The 21,590-nt window shown below is 36.7% G+C and overlaps 4 protein-coding genes across 5 annotated transcripts; 2 read left to right on the forward strand and 2 right to left on the reverse strand.

Annotated features, from left to right (window-relative positions):
• LOC105172532 (zinc finger CCCH domain-containing protein 49) lies at positions 204-3,919 on the reverse strand. The gene is made up of 5 exons (XM_011094007.2): positions 3,731-3,919; positions 3,472-3,608; positions 2,628-2,897; positions 1,832-2,055; positions 204-1,174 (listed from the first exon to the last, which is right to left on the reverse strand). The coding sequence occupies exons 2-5, from the start codon at positions 3,574-3,576 to the stop codon at positions 343-345; spliced, it is 1,431 nt and encodes a 476-aa protein (XP_011092309.1). The 5' UTR covers positions 3,577-3,608; positions 3,731-3,919; the 3' UTR covers positions 204-342.
• On the forward strand, positions 9,037-15,014 carry LOC105172533 (probable sodium/metabolite cotransporter BASS2, chloroplastic). 2 transcript variants are annotated; one of them, XM_011094009.2, is made up of 8 exons: positions 9,037-9,684; positions 10,491-10,631; positions 13,217-13,372; positions 13,450-13,571; positions 13,715-13,876; positions 14,076-14,136; positions 14,362-14,420; positions 14,525-14,666. In XM_011094009.2, the coding sequence occupies exons 1-7, from the start codon at positions 9,265-9,267 to the stop codon at positions 14,392-14,394; spliced, it is 1,095 nt and encodes a 364-aa protein (XP_011092311.1). In that variant the 5' UTR covers positions 9,037-9,264; the 3' UTR covers positions 14,395-14,420; positions 14,525-14,666. The 2 variants fall into 2 exon arrangements, with proteins under 2 accessions (XP_011092311.1, XP_011092310.1); XM_011094008.2 differs by lacking the exon at positions 14,362-14,420 and having other exon boundaries at positions 9,040-9,684; positions 14,525-15,014.
• On the forward strand, positions 15,165-17,021 carry LOC105172534. Its single transcript, XM_011094010.2, has 3 exons — positions 15,165-15,909; positions 16,058-16,169; positions 16,250-17,021. Exons 1-3 carry the CDS (start codon positions 15,536-15,538, stop codon positions 16,388-16,390), a joined length of 627 nt encoding a protein of 208 aa, XP_011092312.1. The 5' UTR covers positions 15,165-15,535; the 3' UTR covers positions 16,391-17,021.
• Positions 18,829-21,590, reverse strand: LOC105172535. The gene is made up of 3 exons (XM_011094012.2): positions 21,260-21,590; positions 19,747-20,084; positions 18,829-19,088 (listed from the first exon to the last, which is right to left on the reverse strand). Exons 1-3 carry the CDS (start codon positions 21,514-21,516, stop codon positions 19,009-19,011), a joined length of 675 nt encoding a protein of 224 aa, XP_011092314.1. The 5' UTR covers positions 21,517-21,590; the 3' UTR covers positions 18,829-19,008.

Raw genomic sequence — 21,590 nt, forward strand, 5'->3', positions numbered from 1 at the left:
GTTGATCTAAGGTAAAGTAAAGAGAACTTGGTCCATATTTTAAGATTAGGGGGAAAAGAAGAGAAGAAATAAAGTACCCAGCCGTGGGAGGACAGCATAAGTCATAATTTTGACATTATCAGATCAGCAAATGATCAAGAAATGCCCTCCAACTGATTTTGACTACAAAAAGCATTTAACAGCGAACAAAACAATGCAGCAAATGCAAATAATAAACAATGAAATTTCACTTTTCATAGAAATTCAACAGCTTAAACAGATATAATTCAACCACAAGTTGCAGAAAGAGAGTGACAACCCTGAATTGAAAGGCATTCCTTAACAGACTACAAAACCACAAAGTTACTGTTGCTGTGACGTCCCAGCAGGTGCTTTCTGCTGATAAGATGCCTGGTCACCAGCAGGAGGCGGTGGAGGGGGAGGCATCCTAGATTGATAGGGCTGAGGGTACTGTTGATGAGGTGGAGGCACTGGAGGCGGCATATACCCATACGGTGGATAATATGGCGGATAGAATTGACCTGGAGGGGGTGGCATACCAGGGTGACCATAATGCTGAGCTTGTGGCTGCTTCTGCTCCGACCCACTTTTACCTTCATTAGATCCAGAACCACTAGGAGCCCCCTCTTGAGAAGGGACAAGGGCACCCATCCTCTGGGGATCCATTGAAGGATAATATGCCCTATCTTGCTGAGGCAATGGAGGAATATTGAAGTATGGCATGGGAGGAGGTTGGTTTTGGGTGCCAGGGGGCTGAAGAGGCTGATTCTGCTGCTGTGATATGACCGCCCTTGGCAACAACCCACTGTGAGCTACAGCTGCTTGCTGCTTTGCTTCATCAGAGCCTTCTGTTTCCGGCTTTGGGACTTGTGGTTTGCCCCAGAGCAGTTTCAGCCTCAGGCCTTTGATAACCAGTTTGTTAGCAAGTTCTTCAGCTGCTTTCTCTGCACCTTCTCTTGTCGTGTAAGTTACAAAAGCACAAGCTCGCTGGAGGACCATCTTGACAGACTCAATTTCTCCATGAGCGTAGAAATTGTCTCTTAGGTCCTGCTCTGTAACCCTTGCATCAAGCCCACCTACATAAAGGGTTCTTATGCTCTCATCTTCAGGAGGCTCAAGAGAAGGCATTTCTCCAGCCTTGTTCAATAGCTTCAATGCCACAGGATCATTAACTCTGCACGCGCATACAATATCAAAAGAAAAGATTAGTACATCAATGAGAAGACAAAGGGAATGAAGTCACATCTCAAAGTAAGAAAAAGTAAGCGAATTACTTGCATGACTAGGTCAGAAAAGAGTATAGATTTCTTGTCAACCTTTGGAGGAAATTAAATGAGCAAGAGAAACATATAATTTGAGGGAGAAAAGGATCAAAATCAACAAGGCAGACCATTGACAATCATGTCCTATGCAAAATGGACTTGATCAGCATCAGAGAACGGAATAGAAGTAACATATGTTTGGGTATAAGGCTACAACACAACATGTTCAAATTAAGATTACATCAGATGATAAGTAAATGCAAAATCAGTGTTGTTGACTGTACTATAGTCCAGATACTGAAGAAACTGGCTGAACTTAAAACCATTCAACTTCGGAAACAGCAAGCACATAGCACACAACATTGTTTCTAAATACCCATAAAATAAATTTGCCTACTCAGTTTCACATATTGGCATACAGCTGAGAGATGCAGTCAAGAATTGATGAAAGCCTGCAGTTTAATTATGTGTTTAGTTTTCAGCAGTGACATACAACGACCGCTCAGACATATATCTAAGTCACATAACATAAGCATGTGTTTGAATTGGAAAATTATTGTCAGACATACCCATAGTAACGATCTTTAATATTTTGCTGAGACAATTCACCTTCAACAGGCATTTCATGCCTGTAAGGGCACTCCGGACCTCTTGTACATTGACCACGAACATAGAAACTGCAAACATGCGCTCGGTTCCTCTTGTAGTATGGTGTGGTTCTCTGGAGCTTCAAGATGGTATCATTTGGGCGTACCTTTCCATATGAAGATTCATAATCTATCCCAGCTCTTGCCTGCATATATCAAGTTTTTAAGAACACATGGACGGTATACTAGAAGTCTAGAACCACAATCTGAAAAGCAAAAAAGAACAAAGTTGCAAGCTAACTCTTTCGTACAAGAAACTAAGAGAATGATAACTTGCAAACAAGGTCGCCCAGCCAATCAACTTAAACTCTTAATAATTGATGGTTCATTATCTACCAAAAAATGTCAATATATTAACTCTACAGTTGATATTTAACTGTACAAACCAATACTATATGATTGGGAACCAAATATACAAATGAAAAGATGCCATGAGCAAGAACTAGTGCCCCAAATGAAAAACAACCAACAGAGAAGCCGCTGCATATAGCTAACTACTATTATTCTCTGTATATCTCCAAAACTATCACTTAAACAAGTCAACATTGATACAAGCAGTAGCAAATATAAAATTCATGCTGATAGTGATAGGCCTAAAATTGGTGAGAGAACAAAGTCCAACCAGAATTGAGTCATCTATAGTGTTTCAAGTGGTTACAAATAAAGTAACAAGTAATCATTATGTGAAAACAAACAGGCTGAGGCCGAGAAAATGTACCCTGCGATCATGCTCCTCTGCAAAGTATTCCCTGTTCACATCACTCTTTGGAATGGCGTCATTGGAATTGATACTCAAAGCAGTATCTCGAACCTGAACGGGCAGCCCATATTCAAGATCCAGAAGGCAAACTTGACACACATTTTTCAGCTTACTGCAGGTTTGGCAAATCTCAGTCTTCTTATATCTTGCGTCACGACCAGGCCTCCACCTGAACACCGTGAATGGTCGAGTGCAAATCTTGCACTCCTTATCATAGTCAGCTTTTGTCTGCATCAAATTCAAAAACTCATAAGAAGCAATCCAGCTGAAGAGTATTTGCAATATTACAAGATTCATGTTCAGAAATCACAGATAACCACAAGGTAAAAGCCAAGAGTGGGGGTGAAATAATGTAAAAAGTTAACAGGAAAACAAGAAAGGCATTACAAATGAGGACTTCAAAATAACAGTCTGTGAAATACATCATGAGACAGAACAACCCACGAAGACTAAGTTCCATTACACGAAACCACGGAAACCAAAAGAAATTCCAAAAATTTGGAAACAAGCCATCTACCTCAGAATCCATCTTAGCACGACAACTGTCCCCTACCACAATTATTAAACCAAACTTCTCTTTTCTGGATGCAATTATTTTCTGTATTCTATTATCTTATCTCCTCAAATATACTTGCTTAAAGTTAATTCCTCCAAGATTTATGTCGGTCATTGCAGGTAGCTCTATTTTTTCTCAATTTTCTCAAACCCAGCTTCTATAAGCATAAAGTTATCTAATCCCAATACAAATCACTACAAGTGATTGCAACCATACAATATAAAATCAACACAAACGAAATTGTACCATTCGAACATAGGGATTGTCTCCAAGACACGATTCACATATAATCGGGAAGTCAGACCGCTCCCATCCATCAGCTTCTGCGTCCCTCAACAGCCTATGTGCCATTATATCCCGAACTTCGTCTTCTTTATTTTACTCTGCAATAATCGACAACATAATCTTAAGCCAAAGAACATGAAACCAACCGATGCACAGATACACCAATTTCCCCTCCAAACCAAAACCCTAAAATCGTATTTAATGTTCTTAAACGATGTACCTTGTAATTGTTGGTCCCCCAATAATAGAATTAAGCGTAGTTGTGGATCCGGAAAGCAAGAGGCACGGCGGCTTATGGCGGCGGCAAAGACACGAGCCAAAGGGCGGAGAAATTTTGTGAGGCGCGTCGCGGAGGAGCAAGACGAATACGAACCAGTAAGCGTCCCACTGAGGGGTATAGGGTAATGCCGTGTTTGGAGTTTTATAATATATATATATATATATATATTATTCCCATTTTGCAATAGAATTTGTTAATTCTCTCTTCATCTTTTTCATTTTTATTTTTTTAAATTTTAAGTTATTAATAGTGAAAGAAATTTCAATAAAAGGAAAAAATGTTTCTTATAGTCTTTAATGTAAGAAATAAAAATTAATTAATTTCTCCATATATTTTATAGGGTAAATTTAATTATAATGAGCTTTTTTTAGTTTTGCCATAATTTCAAATATTTGATCGTTATTTAAAAAATTATAAATATCCCTAATGTTGACAAAATTATATAATCTTTGAATGAAGATTAAGATTATCAAATTTAGTTTTACTGTAATTTGTATTTTTTAATAAAAAATATTAAAAAAACTTGAACATGATGGGTGAAATTTTTTTAAAAAATACGCATTTTGTCCATAAAATTTATGGTGCATAAAGGTATTTTTGTCGATTCACTACAAAAAAAAATGATGAAAATTTGACTAAGACTAACGGATCGAATCAATTGTCAGACAACAGTTAAAATCAAATGGAGATTACTAAATTTTCAAATATACGAAGGGATCTTTATAATTATGTTAAATTTTAGTGGAGCTTATTGTAATTTATCAAATTTTATAGATTGCAAAAATCTATAGTCAGAATTATGCATAGAATATATTATTCAAATTTCGACTATTGCATGAACATTTATGAATTCTTTTATGGTCCGCAAAGAGTTTGATTGACTCAAGAGTCTAAGTTCTTGAGGGAACCTCCCACACCGCGCGCACTCCATGCTAGTGAAAGGACATACGTGGAGAGTCCAAGTGTATGCCACGTGGGTTTCAGAGAGGGATGTGCACATGGAGGTTAAGTCAATTATCAATATTTGGGCTACAATATTGGGCTATGTTATGGACTTCCTCCACCTATGCGATCGTATTTATGGAAGGAGGTATCTGGGCCCCTTTGCTCGTTCTTGGGCCGCAATTCTTTAGGCCACATCCATAAATCTATATTATTTTTTAATTTACCACTTATAATTTCAAACAAAATATAGTTCACCTCACCTTAAATATTCTCCCCAATTATCTAAATTGAAATTGAATTTTTTATTAGGATTTTTATTGCATCTTATATTTTATTTAACGTGTATTTATTATAAAAATATCATCAATTTTATTATAATTAATACATATACAAAAAATAGAATATAAAATGCAATGTGTAAATTGAATAGAAAATTTAATTTGAAATCTAAACATGTTATTTAAATCTCAACTTCGAAGTTAGAAGAATAAAAGGAGAATTTTAATGCAGATTGATTCTGATTGGATCAACACCAGTTGCATGATAAATATAATACATTGCTTGAAATATAATTTTTAAAAAGTAATTAATTATGTGCAAATATAATGCATTTGATATTCCATTGATTTTAATATATGTGATTTTAGCACGGGTCGAAAATCCTTGGATATTGGTGTTGGATTTGAACAAATTGAGTGAAAGCACTTGAGAAAAATGACCTACAAAATAGCGCGTTAGCACTATAATGCTTAAATTAATCTTGGGTTTAAAAATAAATAATTATGGAGATAAATTATAACGAGAAATCATAATAGAAATAAGAATTTCGTGAGCAAAAACACAAGTTGAAAGTGTTAGAGAGATCTCAAGAGAGTTTCTAGATTGTGGAAGGGTAATCTGTTGAGGGGTGCCTCTCATATTTATAGAGGAGTCCCTCTATACCAGGAGTTCTAGGGGGAGCTGTGTGTCTGGCAAGGAAGGCAGGATTCTTGTGGATAAGGTTGCACCTTATCCACTCCTTGAGCAGTAAGTCTTCGGATGAGGAAGGAGTCATTCTTCGTGAAAACTCTTGCTTGCAAGGAATCCTCTCAGGCTAAAGAGTTCAGTTTCTTGAGGGCACATCCCTTCCCTCAGTTGGGCTTGGAAGGGTGCAGCAGGCCTTCGCAGGACCTCCTTCTTGGGCCAAGCTTAGTGAGGCATGCTTCTCTCTTGGACAAATTCTGGTGTGGTGGGTTCTCTCTTGGGCTGAGCTTAGTAGGCCTCCCTCTTGGGTCGAACTTGCAGTAGGGGGCTTCCTTTTTAGGCTAAACCCGACCCTTTTGAGCGGGCTGCTTCCTTCATGGACTGATGGGCTTGACTTGGGCTTTCTAGGATGTTATGAGCCTCTCATTTCTTTCTTCTTTTTAGTTCGCTCAGACCTCTTTAAGCCAGCCTATTTTTATGCACATCAACAGCCCCCTCCCTCACTATAATAAGTGGATATTTCGTTACTTATTAGAGTAGAAATCTTTAGAGATGGGGTCCGAAGAATGACCTTTTTTTTCCTCCCCACCCCCCTTTTTTTCGAATTCCTGCAAAAAATGTTAATAGCATAAGTATGCTTAGAATAAGAAGAACTTACTTCGTATCTATATGGGCAGGATTTTTTAGGAGGGTGCCTTTCGTGTCTACTTCGATGTAGGGCTTTATTTTTCTACAAGAGAATGTTAAATAACAAAGATAGATATATATTACGAATAGATCTTAGACGGAACAAAGTTATTGTACCTCCTCGGAGGAGGGCTTATTTGAAAGGGAGCCCTTATTGGAGCAAAACTTAGGACCCTCATCGGAGGTAGAATAAGGTATCCATTGGAAGCAAGGCTTAGATGCCTCCGCGGAGGAAGGCTTAGGTGCCTGCACGGGACAGAGCTCACAAGTCCCACAAAGAAGGACCTAAGTGTCTGCCCGACGAAGGGCTTGGGGAACCTCCACGGAGGAGGGTATTTGTGCTTGTGTGGAAGACAAGGCTTTTATGCTTGTGTGGAAGACAGAGCTTTTATGATACGGGTGTCTTCTTCGTGAAATCCCTACAAGCAAACATATGTTAACACATTAAAGGGGGTAAAATAAATATCCAAAATTATTTTGAAAAAAAATACTCCTTGAGGGAAGCAAGTATGTAAAGATTTATTTGTTGAGGGGGATGCCCCCTTGGTGCAAATTTTTTTTAAGGGTGATGCCTACCTTGGGGTAGGTTTATTCTTAAAAAGGATGCTCGTCTGCTCTTCCAGGAGGCGTTTTGCACATTAAAAATTGAATTAATGGAACATTAGAACTGAATAACAATAATGATGGAGCCGCTGAAGTTTGGCCTTAAACAGAGGTAGTAATCAGTTGTAGGAAGTCCTCTAGCGTGAGGGGACCGTCCTTTTGGGAGAGTCCTCCAAGAAGGTGTAGACTCCTTCCATTGATCTCACGTCTTAGATCTGTGTTTCCCACAGACGGCACAATTGATGCATACAATTTTAGCATGGTCCAAAATTCTTGGATCTCGATGTTGGATTTGGGCTAATTGAGTGAAAGCATTTGAGAAAAAAGACATGTAAAACAACACGTTAGCACTCCGATACTTAAGTTAGTCCCGGGTTTAAGAATAAATAAATATGGAGATAAATTATAATGAGAAATCGTAGTAGAAATATAATTTCGTGAGCAAAAACAAGAGTTGAAAGTGATAGAGAGATCTCAAGAGAGTTTCTAGATTGTGGAAAGGTAGCCTGTTGAGGGATGCCTCCCATATTTATAGAGAAGGAGTCCTTTCATAGAAGGAGTTCTAGGGGAAGTTGCGTGTCTAGCAAGGAAGGTGGGATTCTGGTGGATACAGTTGCACCTTATCCGCTCCTTGAGCAGCAAGTATTCAGATGAAGAAAGACTCTTTCTTCGTAAAGACTCTTACCTTGCAAAGGAGTCCTCTTAGGCTGAGGAGTTCGGTTTCTTGAGGGCACCTCTTTTTCCTCAAGTTGGGCTTGGAAGGGTGCAGTAGGCCTTCGCATTAGGCCTCTTTTTTGGGATAAGCTTAGTGAGGCAGGCTTCTCTTTTGGACAGAGTCTAGTGTGATGGGCTCTCTCTTGGACTGAGCTCGACCCTATTGGTTCTTCTTTTTGGATCTTTCGAATCTCTTTGGGCTAGCCTATTGTTATACACATGAAATTTGATTGATATGGCCAAAAAGATTTCCTAGAAGGAAAAATTGCATAAAACCCCCCTGTATTTTCAAAATTTAGCTAAAAATCCCCTGTGTTCAAAGATTAGGAAACAAAAATCCTGTGTTTTTCAAAATGTTGCATACTCTCCCATTCCGTTAGACAAATCCTAAAAGCATTAAGTTTTTGCTGAATTGACCATTAACCCTTCTTATAACAACCATTGATCTTTGAATGTAAAAAATAAAGGTCCAAATTTTAAGTAATTTAAATATATTTTTTTTATTTATGTATACATTATATACAAAGCATATACTATTTCTCCTAAATCTTCTGTCTAAGATTCCAGCGTCGTCTGAAAGAATTTTCGGCCATGACTTGTACCATTCGAATTCTCTCCTTAAGGCGAACATATCCATACTATCAATTGAATTTTCATTGACTAGAGAGAGTGGGCTTCAAGCACGACCGTCAAAGTTTTTTGGCTTCAATTTATTGTTGTCCGGTGAATTCCAGCATAGGACCACCACCACTAGACTCGCATCGACCTGAAGATTCGAACGAGAGAAACCTTGTTCATTTTCATCAAGTTTTTGTTGAGATAAAATATTTTTAAATTTTTGAGCGAATGGACAAATCGCTGCCGTGAAGTTCTTGCCGTCGATTCGCCTCCATATGGACGAATCGCGACCTGAGACTACCATTGTTTGACTCCTCTCGTCCAAACGATTCCAACAAGGCCAATCTTGCCCATTTTCATCACCGTCGACGACTCCGTCAACGACGGAAAGTAGAGAGATAAACAAAAATTAAGTAAAATTTGCCCATTTAAAACCCTATTTTTGTGTAGTATGTTTGTGAATTGTATATATAGTGAAGGAAAAGGGCATTTTGGACCATTGCACTACCAAAAAAATTGAAATTGGATAAAAAAGGGCCCTTACTCTCATTTTACTGCGTGTACAACACCTTTGGTTATTTTGGATGAAGGAGGTCTTTTTTGCAGAGTTTTAAAATTCATAAGATCTTTTATAACTATTTTATTTAACACATAAATGTTGTACAATTTTAACATAATAAGAGGGTGTTATGCAATTTTCTCTTCCTAGAAAGAAAGATCCTGAAAGGCAGCATTCGGTCCCACAAGATTTCTGAATTCACGGTCAATTGCAGCCGCCTGGATTTCCACCGCATTCAACTTCAATCATCTGTTTTTGTAAAATTTGATGATATTTTTCTTTATCGTTCAAGAAACAAATCATCAAGATTTGCTACAACTGCACAAGTCCCAGTTCCACTTTTTTCACTTATTACCGCAAGAACAGTGTTCTTTGTCAATCAACAATGTCTCTTTCTCTCTGCTTCACGCCATTGATCTCCCAAGCAAGACAAACCCCTGCAAGAATCCCTCTCTACAGACCTCTCAGCCCAATTGATATCTCTGCCAGACCAAAGTTTGCATATTCAAGATTTTCAAGTAGAATTAACTATGGGGTTAATGAGAATTTTGAGAACTTAGCAGCAGTTGTGCCGCCTGATAAGCAGCCCAGATGGGAGAGCTGGTTGGCCACTGCTGCAAGTTTGTACCCTGTTTATGTGACTGTTGGAGGGGTGGTTGCTTTTTTGAAACCCTCAACTTTTTCTTGGTTTGTGAATTTGGGTCCAACTTCATATAGCTTGACTCTTGGGTTTATTATGCTGGCTATGGGTATAACTTTGGAGCTCAAAGAGTTGGTCAATCTGTTCAGACAACGGCCTCTTTCTGTGAGTTTATCAACAGCCCATATTAGTTTAATGTATTTGAATCTTGAAATTTTGTTTTTGTATTGATCTAGGTTGAGTTGTTATAATGTTCTGGTCTGTTATGTTTGTCCATACATAAAATTTATGTATTTTTGAGCTGGTGTTGGATTTTCGGATCAACTGAGAAGATACAATGAGATATACCTATGGCGTTGTTGGATTGGAATGTATGAACATTAGAGATATTGTTTTAAGTTGTTACTATCGTGAGAAATGGCTATAGGTTTTTAGGATAAGTTTGTTCACTGGGAATTCAGAAATGTTAGTACTAGTAGTGCTAAGAGAAAGAGAATGCTCTGTATTTGATTTTGTTGAATACCATGCTTGCTAAGTTGTTAGTACATTGTCGCTATTCTCAGTGTAGTTTAAGAGCTGTTCTAGGGATATAGAAGGATAACGGCTGTCGGAGCAAAATTTAGGGAAGAACCCACATAATGCTGTTTCTAAGTGTTACCTGTGTTTCACTATCAGGGCTTTGATTTTGGAAGGTTAGTGCAGCAGCTAGTGTAATCCTCTGTCGTCTTTCTTGTTGATTTTTGAACTGTTCATTTGGAATCGTTAGGAGATGCCGAGTGTTGCAAGTTTAGAAAGAATAATAAACTATCAATCACTATGCTATTCTGCATTCATTACACAAGATTATCATATTTTCTTCTTCTTGGTCTGACAATATGACCTGTTGGTTAGCATTTTGTTCTTGCTTCTGGAGAACACCAGAAGAAAGTGGTTTTTGATTCGTCACAAGATCTGTCATTCCCTTGTATCAGATACTCTTCGGTTGTGCTGCTCAATACACTATTATGCCTGCTTTTGGGATGATAGTTAGCAAGTTGTTGGGGCTCTCACCATCTCTTTCAGTAGGGTTGATATTGGTCTCTTGTTGCCCGGGAGGTACAGCATCCAACGTGGTAAGAGCAATCTGTTATAGTTCTTTGCCATAGTTACGTAATCCATCTCTTTTTTCTAATATTTTTTCACGTCCAAAGGCCAAAGGATCAGAATATCATCTCATGCACTGCTTATATTTCCTTTGTACTTATCTGCAACTATGCACTTACATCACCTCCTTGCATCTAATTTGGCCAATATGGTGCCCGTTTAGGTAACAATACCATTACAAATTGTTAAGAATCATGAATTGATCCGACTAACTTAAAATTACAATAGAATCATAACAAGATCTTAGTGATTCTTGTGATATCTATATGATTTGATTTTGGAGATACAGTATTTCCTTATTTTTATGTTATACACATATGTAATTCACCTATATAAATAGGTGGAGGTTATATCATCAAACTAAGTGAGAATAATATGATTTAGCCCTTTGGGCATTTGTCTCGTAGACGCAGGTCATATGACCGAACCAACAGAGCACGTTAAAAAAAAAAAAAAAACCTGCTGAAACCCTAGCTTGCCGCCGCTGAAACCCTAGTTGTGCGCCGCCGCCTGGAACCCTAACTGCTGCCCCAACACTGCTTGTGCTGTGTAGGCAACACTGGCTCCACCAAGCCTTTACTTCGGGTGTTGATATGGTACCGACCATGGGTGACCCGATCTTTACGGCGTAGGCTGGAGATGGATAAAGTGGTCCGTGACCTAAGGAATGTAAATAGCCAACCACATTATATGAACGTGACCTACTACTTAGAACATTCAACCAACCACGAGCACGAGTAAACCAATCCGCACAACAACACACTTGGGTCGAGCACGAATTGGAGGTTTTGTGAATTTGAATCACCAATCTAATAGACTAGATTGACAAAGCAAAGGTTTCACCAAACCTGAAACAAGTATATAACTCTCCAAAATAAGAGAACACTCAATATTTTATAAACTTAGATCAATTCTTGAATAATTCGATTGTGTCCCGCATGCATGGCTGGTATGTGCCTTTTATAGTCCTAAAACACTTCCAAATTAACCTTTCATATCCCCAAGTGACTCCTTGGTGGATGTACATTCAATACTTGGCCTAAAACACTTCCAAATTAACCTTTCATATCCCCAAGTGACTCCTTGGTGGATGTACATTCAATACTTGGTAAAAAATTACTAAAAACTAAGCATTCTTGGTAAAAAACGAGTAAAACCCATGCATGACCATGTGAATCCGAAAATTGGTGTATAAATGCACTTTGAGTGTAGTTGAAAGGCCTCCTTTGACCACATGGCTGCACTTGGACGAGCTGGGCTCCTATTGTGGGCTTCTTTGGGCTTGAATTAGTGAAATTAAGCTCACATGTTGGGCCTCCAATTGTGACTTGATCCCATTAGCAAAGATTAAGTTGGATTGGGCTTGAATTACTTCTTGCATTCTCTTCAACCTTTCTCTTGTCATTGCCCACTTCCAATGGTTAAATCTTGGTCCATTGGATCTTGAATTTCTTTTGCTTGTTGGGCGCCCTCAGTGTTCCTATCAGGTGTTCTACACCTAAATTGTTTGTCTGTCGGTCTCATTCTCTAACCGACCTTTCTACTTCTAATGGGCTCAGTCCCTTTCACTATTGATGGTGTTCTACACCTAAATTGTCTGTCGGTCTCTTTTTGTGATCGACCTTGCTTTTGATTGGCTAAGTGCCTTTCTACTGGTGTTTTGCACCTAAAACTACTGTCTGACTTGATGTTTTTATTTACACTACTGTGGATGTGTGTGCATGGCATGATGACACCTTGACCTCCCCTGGCTTCACACGAAAAGACATAAGCGATTCAAAACCTGAAGAAAAGTTTTGACTTCTATTGTTCAAGTTGGACATGGTTGAACATTCGGTGAAGATCTCCATGTCCAACTTGAGGGGGATTGTTGAGAATCATGAATTGATCGAACTAACTGTGAAATCACAATAGAATAGTAACAAAATCTTAGTGATTCTTGTGATATCTATATAATTTGATTTTGGAGATATTTCTTTATTTTTATGTTATACACATATGTAATTCACCTATATAAATTGGTGGAGGTTATATCATCAAACTAAGAGATAATAATATGATTTAGCCCTTTGGGCATTTGTCTCGTGGGCGTAGGTCATAGAACCAAACCACGTAAATGTTGGTTTTCTGTTTCTCTTTTCACTTTTCTAAAACACTAACACAAATTAAGCCAACAACAGGGGATGATATCTGAGACACTTTAGTTATCAATTCGGTGCTCGTTTGTTGAATTAACCAATAGTAATAGAAGCAAACAATTCTTAGTAATTGGTTTGAATTAATTCTCGTTCTTGTTTCTGTTAGGTGTCTGTTGATTCCACAGGAATTGCATGGTTTACCTTCCACAATTTTGATCTTTATGGCCCAATGTTTCATCGTTGGTGGATGCATAACTTTTTCCTGTTAGTTCTTTAATACAGCTCTATCAAAGTAGCACTATGCTACTAAATGGATAATGATTATGGCTTCAGTTGGTACCTAGTTTTTCAATATGCTATTGATCAGTATCCACAAACCTTCCATTTCATTCCCTTTTCTGAAAATAGTGTTACAGGTAACCTTAATTGCTCAAGGAGACGTGCCGTTGTCGATCGTAATGACAGTATGTACCACCCTTGGAGCGGTGATCCTTACCCCTCTCTTGACTAAGATTCTTGCAGGAACTTATGTTCCTGTCAACGCCGTTGATCTATCCATGAGCACCTTGCAGGTGACGTCAATGCTACTTTTCAACTCCTCAATTTCGTTCCTACACATTTATTTAATGGTCTCTACCCTTGTGTATAGGTGGTAGTTGCTCCGATTCTGCTAGGTTCTTATCTGCAGAGCACATTTCCTGAAGCAGTGAAACTAATGACTCCTTTTGCACCGCTGTTAGCCGTTTTATCTTCCTCACTTCTTGCTTGCAGGTCTTAATATTTTCCATTTAGTTTGTTCATTTCTAACCATTTCAATGGCAAAATACCTCCTCTGCATCCACCCATTCCCCCTCATTTTTTCACCCTTGTGTTTTCACTCTATTTCAAACTTCTGCCTTCTTTATTTGTGCCAGTGTATTCTCCGAAAATGTCGTGCGTCTGAAGTCTTCAGTTGTTGGAGCATCGTTATCCTCCAATACATCTCCAATTCTTCATGCTCAAGCATTGCTCTCAAGTGAGTTGGGTGTCATTGTTCTTTCGGTCATAATGCTGCATTTTGCTGGTTTCTTTGTGGGGTAAGACTTCAAATTCTCTTACGTCGTTCGTGCTCCCTATATGAAAATGCTCTCCTATTACCCTCTCCTTGCAAGTTTGCTTCATAGGAATGGTTAACTTCTTGATTCTTGTGCTAAGTTTGTTGCTGCCCTCAGGTTTCCATACCAGTTTACCTATCTGCAGCTTTCGGTGGATAAACTATTTTGAGATCCTATGCAGGTACCTATCTGCAGCTTTTGGTGGATTTAAGGAGTCACAACGGCGTGCAATATCAATTGAGGTAGGATCCTTCTAATGCTCGATCTCTATCTTTGACAAAACCTTAAGATTTAATATCGAGTGAACAACAATTGCATTTTTCTGGACATGCATAATTTAAGGGTTGATTACAATGACATCTCCTTTGAGTTATGATGATTACTATCTCTTTGCCCGTTTTGCTTTTTACCAATACCTCCTCCCCAAAATCATAACGTTTATATATGGCTGCATGTCGTTTGAACAGGCGCTGATCTTCGGAAATTTGATGGGATATTAATAGTTTATTTCCGGAAAAACATTTGGGTATAATAGTTAATATGTTTTCTGACTTCTCCTTCTTCCAACTCATACAATGCGAGTAATACAAATAGATCGACATATACTGACTCGTGCCTGATTTCTTGCAGGTCGGCATGCAAAACTCCTCGTTAGGAGTGGTTTTAGCTACTTCTCATTTCACCTCACCCATGGTCGCATTACCCTCAGCTATATCAGCCGTAATTATGAACATCATGGGCAGCAGTCTAGGTTTCTTCTGGAGGTACATCGATCCTTCTGGTCCAAAGAGTCGTCCTGAAGCAGCTGAGGAGTGACGACGGTCGTTTAGCATAATGCTGAAGCTGATGCGCCTGACTTCTGGTTTGACGTGAGTAGTTCCAATTGACCTGCACTGTTAATTCTCCATTTCTCGGGGTCGGAAGCTCGACACCTTACGAAAATCTTGAATGATGTATCGAGCATTGGAACATGGACAACAACCTTGGCTTGCCGATGATGTGTGTTGTCTGAGTATCTGTATGATTTCTTGTTTTCACTTGTTTTGTAGTTTTGCTCGTCTTTATGACTAGTTGTAAAATGTTGTTATTTGATAAAGGGTTCCAAACGAATTTTTAGCCATTGTCTGAACTCAGAAGTGACTCACCCCTTTGGTAAATTTTACATTTTATGAGTTACATCAATCTTAACGAGTAGCGTCTGATTTTTCCACATAAATGTATACGGATTCACATACGACTCATTTTCCTATGTCAAAAACTTAAAATTCTTATCCAAATCAGGTTCGATCGAACCAAATTAATTACAAAGCAGGTGTAATATACTTGTAATGTGATTGGTCATTTTTTCTGAAGTGCATTTAATCGGTTTCAGGTTCGGTCGATTCTGGTTTGGACAAGAATTTTCCTTACATCCAAAGCAGAAACAAAACACACACAACATGACGAAAACCGAGGAACACTGCATTTGGTCTGTGGGAATAATATTTCCACAGGAAACATCCAACACTGGAAACAAAATGAACCCATACGAGACAAAGATACATACATAACAAAGTTGTGTGAACCTACATAAACTGCAAACATGTGTATTCATTTGATCCAAATTCCGAATTCCCCAAAGCACTGTTAGAAAAACAAATCATGCGTGCCCCTTTTCATATTCTGAAGTTGCTTTGGATTTGTTGGTTCACTGTTAAGGTTCTTGCAGCTTATTTCCTACTTCTTCAGGCAAAAATGTCTGAAAACTTTCATGTTGAGGATGTTAAAGAAGATATTGGTTACTCATGTTCATTGTCAGAAGTTGATGCCATCCTTCTTGATACAGAAACCTCGCAGTTGAATTGGCCTGAGAGCATGATGAACTCGTTGACGCATGATCGCATTCATAAATCAGCCGAACCTGGAGGAAGAAAATCGAGAAAGGCGTGTAATGGCTGCAGTATATCACCACCTAGTCTTCATAGTGGTCTTCGACCTCCTTCACTTCTCGAGCAACAACTCCTTCCAGTGATCAAGTATGTCAGCCTATCTACGTACTCTGTATTAAGATAGACATTGTGAAAATTACAAAAAAAGCTCCTGGTTTTGCGAAACTTGAGGTAAATATAACATCCACGTCTTTTTGCTGACAGCTCTTTTACTCATGAATCTTGTTAAACGTAGGGGCAATGATGCGGCTCCATTCTCATCGTCAGGAGAGAAGTTCAAATCAGCACAGCTAACAATTTTCTACAAGGGAGAGATCAATGTTTATGACACTGTCTCTGCTGATAAGGTACAATCAATCCCTGCACGACGTGTTGGATAAAAATCAGGCAAGAACTTCATAATATGTCATCACTTGTGCTTGTACAGGCAAGGGCTATTATGGTTCTAGCATGTGAAAGTTCTCTATCAGCTGCTGTTGCAAAAAATGCAGCAGATTCACATGTGCCGATGACACGCAAAGAATCTGTCCCACCGGCGAGTAATTCCCTTTTTACCGTCACTGATTAATGTTTCTTCTTTAAGTATACGGGAATGCAAGAAGGACATAAGTTCATACAACTTATACTATATGTTTTATGATTATAAGATGTTAGATCTTATTCCGAAAATAAGTTTTTTCAGTGTTTGGATAAAATAAGATTATGAAATTTATAATCAACTAATACTATTCACTACAAGGCGCTCACTCCGGCTATTTTTTGACAATCGACGAGAGAGGTGTGATCAAATCTTGCTTCCACCGCGACTTTCTGCATATTTTTTGAAGAAAGCGAGGAATTCTTGCAAGTGATATGTGAACAAATGCAGGTTAAGGGAATGTTTTGAGAAATCAAGAACTCATGTAGCTTGTTCAGGCAAGAAGTAGTAGTTAGTGTAATAAACTAGCAAGAAGTGTTGTGGAGGCTTCAAGCCCATCTTCCATCCAAGAAGTGTTAAATCTGTTGCACCTACCTCGACAAAGGAAACCGAACAACTACAAACGTTTTCTCGTCAAAATTTAGGGACATTATTGCCCAATTTAATTACAATAAACCCAAATCCAAAAGGCCCGTTAGCCACTCTGAAAAGGCAAGGGAGCTAAGTACGTACCACAGTAGAGTGACACGTGGATGTGTACGACGCTGGCCCGTGATGATGATCATATATTCCACCACAGGAATCCATAAAAGGACATACTGCAAATTTGCATCGTACACCAATACCCAAACAAAATTTAGAAGGTGTTTAGCTAAATTTTTTTAATATATTTATATAAATTCATACATGTTACGAGATATTTTAGGAGTTTACAAGATATTGAATTTTATTTTAAAAATAAATTTATAAAATTTTTGGATAAAATAAGATATTAAAGGTTATAACATTTGAAAATATTTTATATGATTTTAGGGTGTTTGGCAAATAAGGTTATTTATTGATGAAATGATTAAAATGGGTATGATATTATTAAAATTAAATAAGTTGTAATTTCTTGATATATTTTGCTTTTAAAATTTTTAAAATATTTTTATAAATAATACACATTTGTTTAATTTAGATGTATAGTCTATAGTTTCTTTGTTAATGCAATGATTATTTATAGTCGTGAAATTTATAATGTATTGAATTTATATTTTTCAATAAATATAATATCAATACCAATCTTATTTTTATTTAACTATATTATTAAATAATTGACTATTTTCTTTTTTTCGAATGTTAGAAAAATTAAATCTCTAAAGAGAAAAAGAGTATGTGTGTATGTATGTGTGTGAGAGATTGTGAGATCTTATAAGAGCGTCAAACACTTTATTGGAATTATAAGCTCTCTAATATTTTATAAGATATTTTAGGGAGCTTATAAGCTTAGCCTAACACCATCTTGGTACAAAACCATGTTGCTAGTTTCATTACTCGGTGAATGCAGAATGAGGGGTAAAATTAAAAATTTATCTAATTTTTTTTATTAATATCAGCATTTTCGATTTAAAGTCTAATAAAATGGGAATTAATTGTAAAGGGAGAATTTTCGAAGGAGGCATAAGTGTAATTATAAAAGGGTTTTTTTTTTTGGGGGGCGGGGGGATAATGTAATTTTGTATTTTTAGAGGAGTTAAGTGTAATAAGCTCAGTATATATATAGCTGAAAATATAATTAATAATTAGGGATGACTGTCATACGTTCGAGTTATCAGGACGAACTTTTTATTTGTTGTGAAATGAGTCACTCTGTCACTAATTCGATCGATTATATATAGTCCATTGTTTGTTAATTGTTTTTCGATTTAAAAATATTACTTCTAAACTAGTTATCGTAGCACGCGGTTCCCGCAAACATATAAAAAGAATCTTGGCATGAGATGATAAAAAAAAAAATAAAAAAATTTATTAAAAGAATAAATTAAAATTATAAATTATAATAAATATGGAGAAGTAAGATGAGAGAGAAATATGGGGCAGTGGATGGTTAAAAGAAAAAAAATTATAAAATTACTAACCTGACCAAATATTTCAAAACGATCAGAAGGTTTTCTTTTATAATAGTATAGACAAGTGTATGATCGTTTATTCTTCATAACTAATCCAAATTTTAGTTATTTTTACTTAATATTATTGATTATATCATATCAAATTTCAATTATTTATCAATTACTTATTATTATATTATGTGTATTTATTTATTTATTTTTAAATCTAAAGAAAATATTATATAGTTATATCTAATGCTTTCTGAACATACAATACAGTTCAAATTTAAACTCTTAAGGAGCATAAATTTTAATCATAACATATTATAATTCGTGAACTAATTAGGTAAAATTACTCAAAAAATTATTGTAAATTGCCGCAAATAAAATCAAATTTTTATGTAAATATTAATTTTATTCATCTTTTGAATGTATAATAACAAATTATCATAACATTCGGCATGATAAAAAGGTCTGAAATTATTAATAAATTATAAATTATTAAATAGCACGAGTTTTATGCTAGTATTTATATATACAATAACAAGAAAGTAGCACTAGTGTAAGAATTATTGCAACTTATAATAAATTGCTCTCCAATTCTTAATTGCCCCAAAATCATTATTAATAATATAGTTTGATGAAACAAATAATTAATATTTGCAATATGGGATTGTGTCAAATGGAAATGTTCATCATGCCCAATGCCAAGTTCTCCATCATCAGGGCTTCTACTTCTCCACTGCAGTGCATGTTTCCTGCAAAATATGAACGTGAATGAATTATAATAACTCATATAAAATGAGATAAATAGTTTTATGTCGGGTAAGATTGGAATTTATGATTGATCTCAAATTTGTTTATGAGATTTCAGCCTTAACTTCGACCACTGTGCTAAGACATCATTCACATATTTCAACCCGACACTTCATTACATTAGTGGTTGCTCTTTCTGGACACATTTAGAGGAATTACAAGAATGTCTTAATTTGGTCATAAAAATATTTATTTTGACAAATGAGGGTAATTTGATCATTATTTTATTTGACCTGCAATAAATCAGTAAGAAATCAATCGGAGGTAAATATAGATTTTGTATCTAATTCTTTTTTCAATATCAACAAATTCGGTGAATTTTGATTAATGGAGGGACTTGTTTAGTAGATAGAAGCAGATTTCAGGGGTGCTAGATGTAATTCTCCAAAACAAAGGGATTTATGTATAACTACACCAAACTGCAAAGGATGGAGGTGTAAATATTCCTTAATAAAAACTATTCAAGAAATTACGTGCTAACTACAACAAACAAACAGGCACCCGTCAATTATTTTATACCGGGATTATTAAATCCCGTAAAAGATAGCATGAAATTACAAAAATACCCCTGAAGCAATTTGAAGAAATGGTGAAACTTACCATAGAAAGAGGAGGAAGTAGTGAGGGTATTTTTGGGAAGAGGGCAAGAAGAAGAAGAAGAAGAGAGTGGGAGGAGTGGGAGGTTTTGGCAGTTGCAGATCTCAATCATGTAACCATCAGGGTCATGGAAGAAGATCTGATCAACCACAATCCCTCCCTCCCTCACCACACCCTTCACATACTCCACCCCCATCCCCTCCAGTTTCTTCATGATCACATCCATGTCTGAACACTGGAATGATATGTGGTTGTCCTTTGGGTTTATTCTCCCTTTCTTCTTCTCCTTCCCTACTTTCTCTGCTTCCAGCAGATGGATTCCCACCCCATGGTTGAACAACCTAAACACACCCAACACACATCAAACTAAATTTTAACTTGGAATATTCGCACTTTTTGGACGGAAACTGCGCGTTCAGAGTAAAATTGAGAAAAATTTCAACTTATGGGATACAATTTAAAAAAATTGTAACTAAAATTGAAAAATGCCACAACACGTGGGACCAAAAATACGATTTTTTCAATTAAGTTAATTAGTTATCATGGGCAAGCAATTTTTCGTCCTATAACTTTGGTGGGTTGGCACTTTTGATCTATTCTAATTTCAATTTTGCTTTTGAAGACAATAATTGAAGGAAAAGTATCACGTTGGGTCTGATTTCTACTGGAAATTGCCAATTTCACGGAGAAAATGGGGTTGTCGTGTGTTTTTTTCTGAAAAAATTGGTAAAATTGAACTTGGAATGAATCAAAAAATGCAACTCAACTATAATCAGACGACGAAAAATACATTTTTCTCGGATGAGAATTCAAGAAGAGTTTAGAGGGTGTCAACGAAACAAGTAAATCTGTTAATAAGTACCTTAATTATACATACGACTTCATCAATCACGACTTTAGGACAACTCATTCTATTTATTTATTTTCACTACAACAGAATTTGTATTTATTACAAACAAAAATTATTCTTCTACATAAACAATGACATGGTTTTACACGTTTTTTCTGCCCTTTGTACATTCCAGGGAAAAAATAAAAATTTGTTATTACACATGCAACAACATCGTGCCAACAAAAATACAACGTCGTTTCTATAGGTAATCAACTGCTTTCTGGAACAGGATTATTGTTGAAGTAAATTATTTTGCAGTAAAGTTTTTTTTTTTTTAATTTTTCGGCATCGAGCAGTATGATTATTATTAAGATAAATTATAACGATTCCCTTGATATTTGCCATAGATACAAATATTTTTTATTGTTTGAAAAATTACAAATATCCCTTAGAATTAACAGTCACCTAACAAATACCCCTATAATAAGTTACAATGAGGTATCTGTTAGACGACTGTTAATTCTAAAAGTGCCTTTATAATTTGTCATACAACGAGAGACTAATTGTAATTATGGTAAACTGCATGGGAGCCCATCGTAATTTCCTCTTATATTATTATTATTATTATTGGGACGAGAAGAAGAAGACGAGGATAGAGAGGTAGAAGGGTGTGTGTGCGCATACCAAGCTCCTTCAAAGTCAAAGGAAGAGGGTCTCTTGATGAGACCAAACCCTAGAACTTGTTCATAGAACTGCACAGACTTCGTCACCGATTTGCAGAGGAAAGAGACATGGTTGAGTGACAACGTAGGCAAATCCTTTGTTCTGTTGTAGTTGTTGTTCATTGCATTATCAGCTGGAAATGCAAGAAGTGGTGATGATGATGATGATCTGCTCCTCATCACTACTTCTTCTACAACAGTTATTTCTGCAGTCCCCATTTGGTGTGTGAAGTGTGTGAAAAATTTGTGAGTGTAATATGTTTGTTATTGTTGATGATGATAGTGCAGGTGTG

Source organism: Sesamum indicum, linkage group LG10, assembly GCF_000512975.1.
Source record: "Sesamum indicum cultivar Zhongzhi No. 13 linkage group LG10, S_indicum_v1.0, whole genome shotgun sequence".
NCBI lineage: Eukaryota > Viridiplantae > Streptophyta > Magnoliopsida > Lamiales > Pedaliaceae > Sesamum > Sesamum indicum.